The sequence below is a fragment of the Passer montanus genome, unplaced genomic scaffold (assembly GCF_014805655.1).
Source record: "Passer montanus isolate IOZ18808 unplaced genomic scaffold, ASM1480565v1 scaffold195, whole genome shotgun sequence".
Lineage (NCBI taxonomy): Eukaryota > Metazoa > Chordata > Aves > Passeriformes > Passeridae > Passer > Passer montanus.
In genome coordinates this window covers 98,954-101,750 of record NW_024366536.1, presented here as the reverse complement: position 1 = coordinate 101,750, position 2,797 = coordinate 98,954, and the positions used below count along the sequence as shown (strand labels likewise).

Here is a 2,797-nt window from a genome sequence, read left to right as displayed (position 1 = left end):
CCGGGCGGGAGCCGGGGCCGCGCGCCGCTGTCCCCGCTGCCGCTGTCGCCGCTGTCGCCGGGGCGGGCGCGGGGGGGCCCTGCGTGCCCGGGAGCCGCATCACGGCACCGTGACTCATCCCGCCGCCGTGACGTCACCGCCCGCCACCGCCGCCGTGACGTCACCGCACGGCCCTCCGACGTCAGCGCGGCCGCCGGGGATGCGCTGCCGCCACCGGGACGCCTCCCGCTCCCTCACGGCACCCCGGTCCCGTGTCCCCCCTGTCCCCCCGTGTCCCCATGGCTCTCTTGTCCCGCCATGTCCCCGTGTTCTGCCTTGTCCCCCGTGTCCCTCCGTGTCCCCCCTGTCCCCCGTGTCCCCCCTGTGACAGGTGAACCAGGCGGGGGGGCGGGACCGCGTGTGAAAGTCGTGCGAACGTCACGCCGACGATCCCGGGACTCATCCCGAGGGATCGGGCGGGGAGAGGGGGAGTCCCACTGCAATGAGATGCAAACTAGAGGCGGGGCCGCGGGCGATATGCAAATGAGATGCAAACGAGCCGCGGCACGGGGCGGGACACGCCCCCTCCCCGCGTGACGCCGGCGCCCCACGTGACCCGGGCCGCTCGTGCTCCCGGCGCGCAGCTCTGACGTCACTTCCGTCGCGGCCGCGGCGCCCGGGGGACACCGGGCCCGGGACCCCCGCGCCGCCGTCATGGCGGACGACGGCGGCGAGGAGAAGAAGCAGGTGGCCAAGTTCGAGCTGGAGCGGGAGACGGAGCTGCGCTTCGAGGTGGAGGCGGGGCAGACGGTGCAGCTGGAGCTGCTGACCGGCATGGCCGAGGTGTTCGGCACCGAGCTCACCCGCAACAAGAAGTTCACGTTCGACGCGGGCGCCAAGGTGGCCGTGTTCACGTGGCACGGCTGCACCGTGCAGCTCAGCGGCCGCACCGAGGTGGCCTACGTGTCGCGGGACACGCCGATGCTGCTGTACCTGAACACGCACACGGCGCTGGAGCAGATGCGGCGCCAGGCCGAGCGGGAGGACGAGCGCGGGCCGCGCGTCATGGTGGTGGGGCCCACCGACGTGGGCAAGACCACCGTGTGCCGCCTGCTGCTCAACTACGCCGTGCGCCTGGGCCGCCGGCCCACCTTCGTGGAGCTGGACGTGGGGCAGGGCTCGGTGTCCATCCCCGGCACCATGGGCGCGCTCTACATCGAGCGGCCGGCCGACGTGGAGGAGGGCTTCTCCCTGCAGGCCCCCCTCGTCTACCACTTCGGCTCCACCACGCCCGGCACCAACATCAAGCTGTACAACAAGGTGAGCGCGGGGGGCTCCGTGTGTTCCCCGGGCTGCCGTGTGGGGACAGCGCGAGGCGTCCCAAAGGCGAGTCAGGGAGGGGAGGGAGTCCAGGGGGGAACACGGGGTTGGTGAAGGGAGCTGGAGCACCTCCCCGATGGAGGCGGGCTGGGAGAGGTGGGGCAGCTCGGCCTGGGGCAGCTCGGTTTGTGCCCTGAGCTCGGAGCAGCCTTTTCCGTGCTGAGGGGCAGGGGGAAACAGGAGAGGGATTGTAGTCAGGATCAGGAGCGGTGGGGCGGGAGGGGTTCACAGTGAGAGGAGTTTAGGCTGGTGATTGGGAAGAAATTCTCCCACTGTGAGGAGGGCAGGGCCCTTCAGGGCTGCCCCATCCCTGGGAGTGCCCCAGGCCGGGCTGGGTGGGGCGTGGAGCACCCTGGGCTGGCGGAAGCTGCTTCAGCACCAATCCCAAGCCAGACCGTTCTGCAATTCCACGATTTTCCCTGGCTGGCCTGGAGGGTCCTGGGGGATCCTGGGGGAGCCGGGGTGCCCGGCGTGACCCCGCTGCCCCCACAGATCACGTCGTGCCTGGCCGACGTCTTCAACCAGCGCTGCGAGGTGAACCGGCGCGCCTCGGTGAGCGGCTGCGTCATCAACACCTGCGGCTGGGTCAAGAGCTCGGGCTACCAGGCGCTGGTGCACGCCGCCTCCGCCTTCGAGGTGGACGTGGTGGTGGTGCTGGACCAGGAGCGCCTCTACAACGAGCTCAAGCGGGACCTGCCGCACTTCGTGCGCACCGTGCTGCTGCCCAAGTCCGGCGGCGTGGTGGAGCGCTCCAAGGACTTCCGCCGGGAGTGCCGGGACGAGCGCATCCGCGAGTACTTCTACGGCTTCCGCGGCTGCTTCTACCCGCACGCCTTCGACGTCAAGTTCTCCGACGTCAAGATCTACAAGGTGGGCGCGCCCACCATCCCGGACTCGTGCCTGCCGCTGGGCATGTCGCAGGAGGACAACCAGCTGAAGCTGGTGCCGGTGACGCCGGGGCGGGACATGGTGCACCACCTGCTGAGCGTCAGCACGGCCGACAGCCCCGAGGACAACATCTCCGAGACCAGCGTGGCCGGCTTCATCGTGGTCACCGGCGTCGACCTGGAGCGCCAGGTCTTCACCGTGCTGTCCCCGGCCCCGCGGCCCCTCCCCAAGAACTTCCTGCTCATCATGGACATTCGCTTCATGGACCTCAAGTAGGGGGCGGGCGGGATGTGAATGTGCCCTCCTCCTCCTCCTCCTCGTCCTCGTCCCGGTGCCCCCTCCTTGTCCCCCCTCCTCATCCCCCCTGGTGCAGCGCACCCTTTGGTTTTATACATTTTCTACAATTTGCTATTAAATCTGGAAGCCTTTGCCGCTTGGTGAGCGTTTGCTGAGGGCGGGGTGGGGGTCCCCGGGGGTCCCGGGGGGATTGCCGGTCCCGGGGCTCCCCCCCGCGCCCGGAGTGCGCGGTGCCCGCTCCCGGCTGGCGCCC

At 70.1% G+C, this 2,797-nt stretch overlaps 2 protein-coding genes across 2 annotated transcripts in view; one reads left to right on the top strand and one right to left on the bottom strand.

Moving 5' to 3' along the window:
- Nucleotides 1-118, bottom strand: part of YPEL4 (yippee like 4) — a 1,628-nt gene extending 1,510 nt beyond the window's left edge. The window contains exon 1 of the mRNA XM_039706608.1: nt 109-118. Within this exon, the coding sequence (XP_039562542.1) occupies nt 109-118 (10 nt within the window). The remainder of the gene's footprint in view (nt 1-108) is intronic.
- Nucleotides 119-501: 383 nt separating this feature from the next.
- On the top strand, nt 502-2,651 carry CLP1 (cleavage factor polyribonucleotide kinase subunit 1). The gene is given in 4 exon segments (XM_039706617.1): nt 502-535; nt 538-611; nt 613-1,299; nt 1,852-2,651. Coding segments are annotated over 4 exon segments (1,452 nt in total). The 5' UTR covers nt 502-516; the 3' UTR covers nt 2,524-2,651.
- The last annotated feature ends 146 nt before the right edge of the window (nt 2,652-2,797 follow it).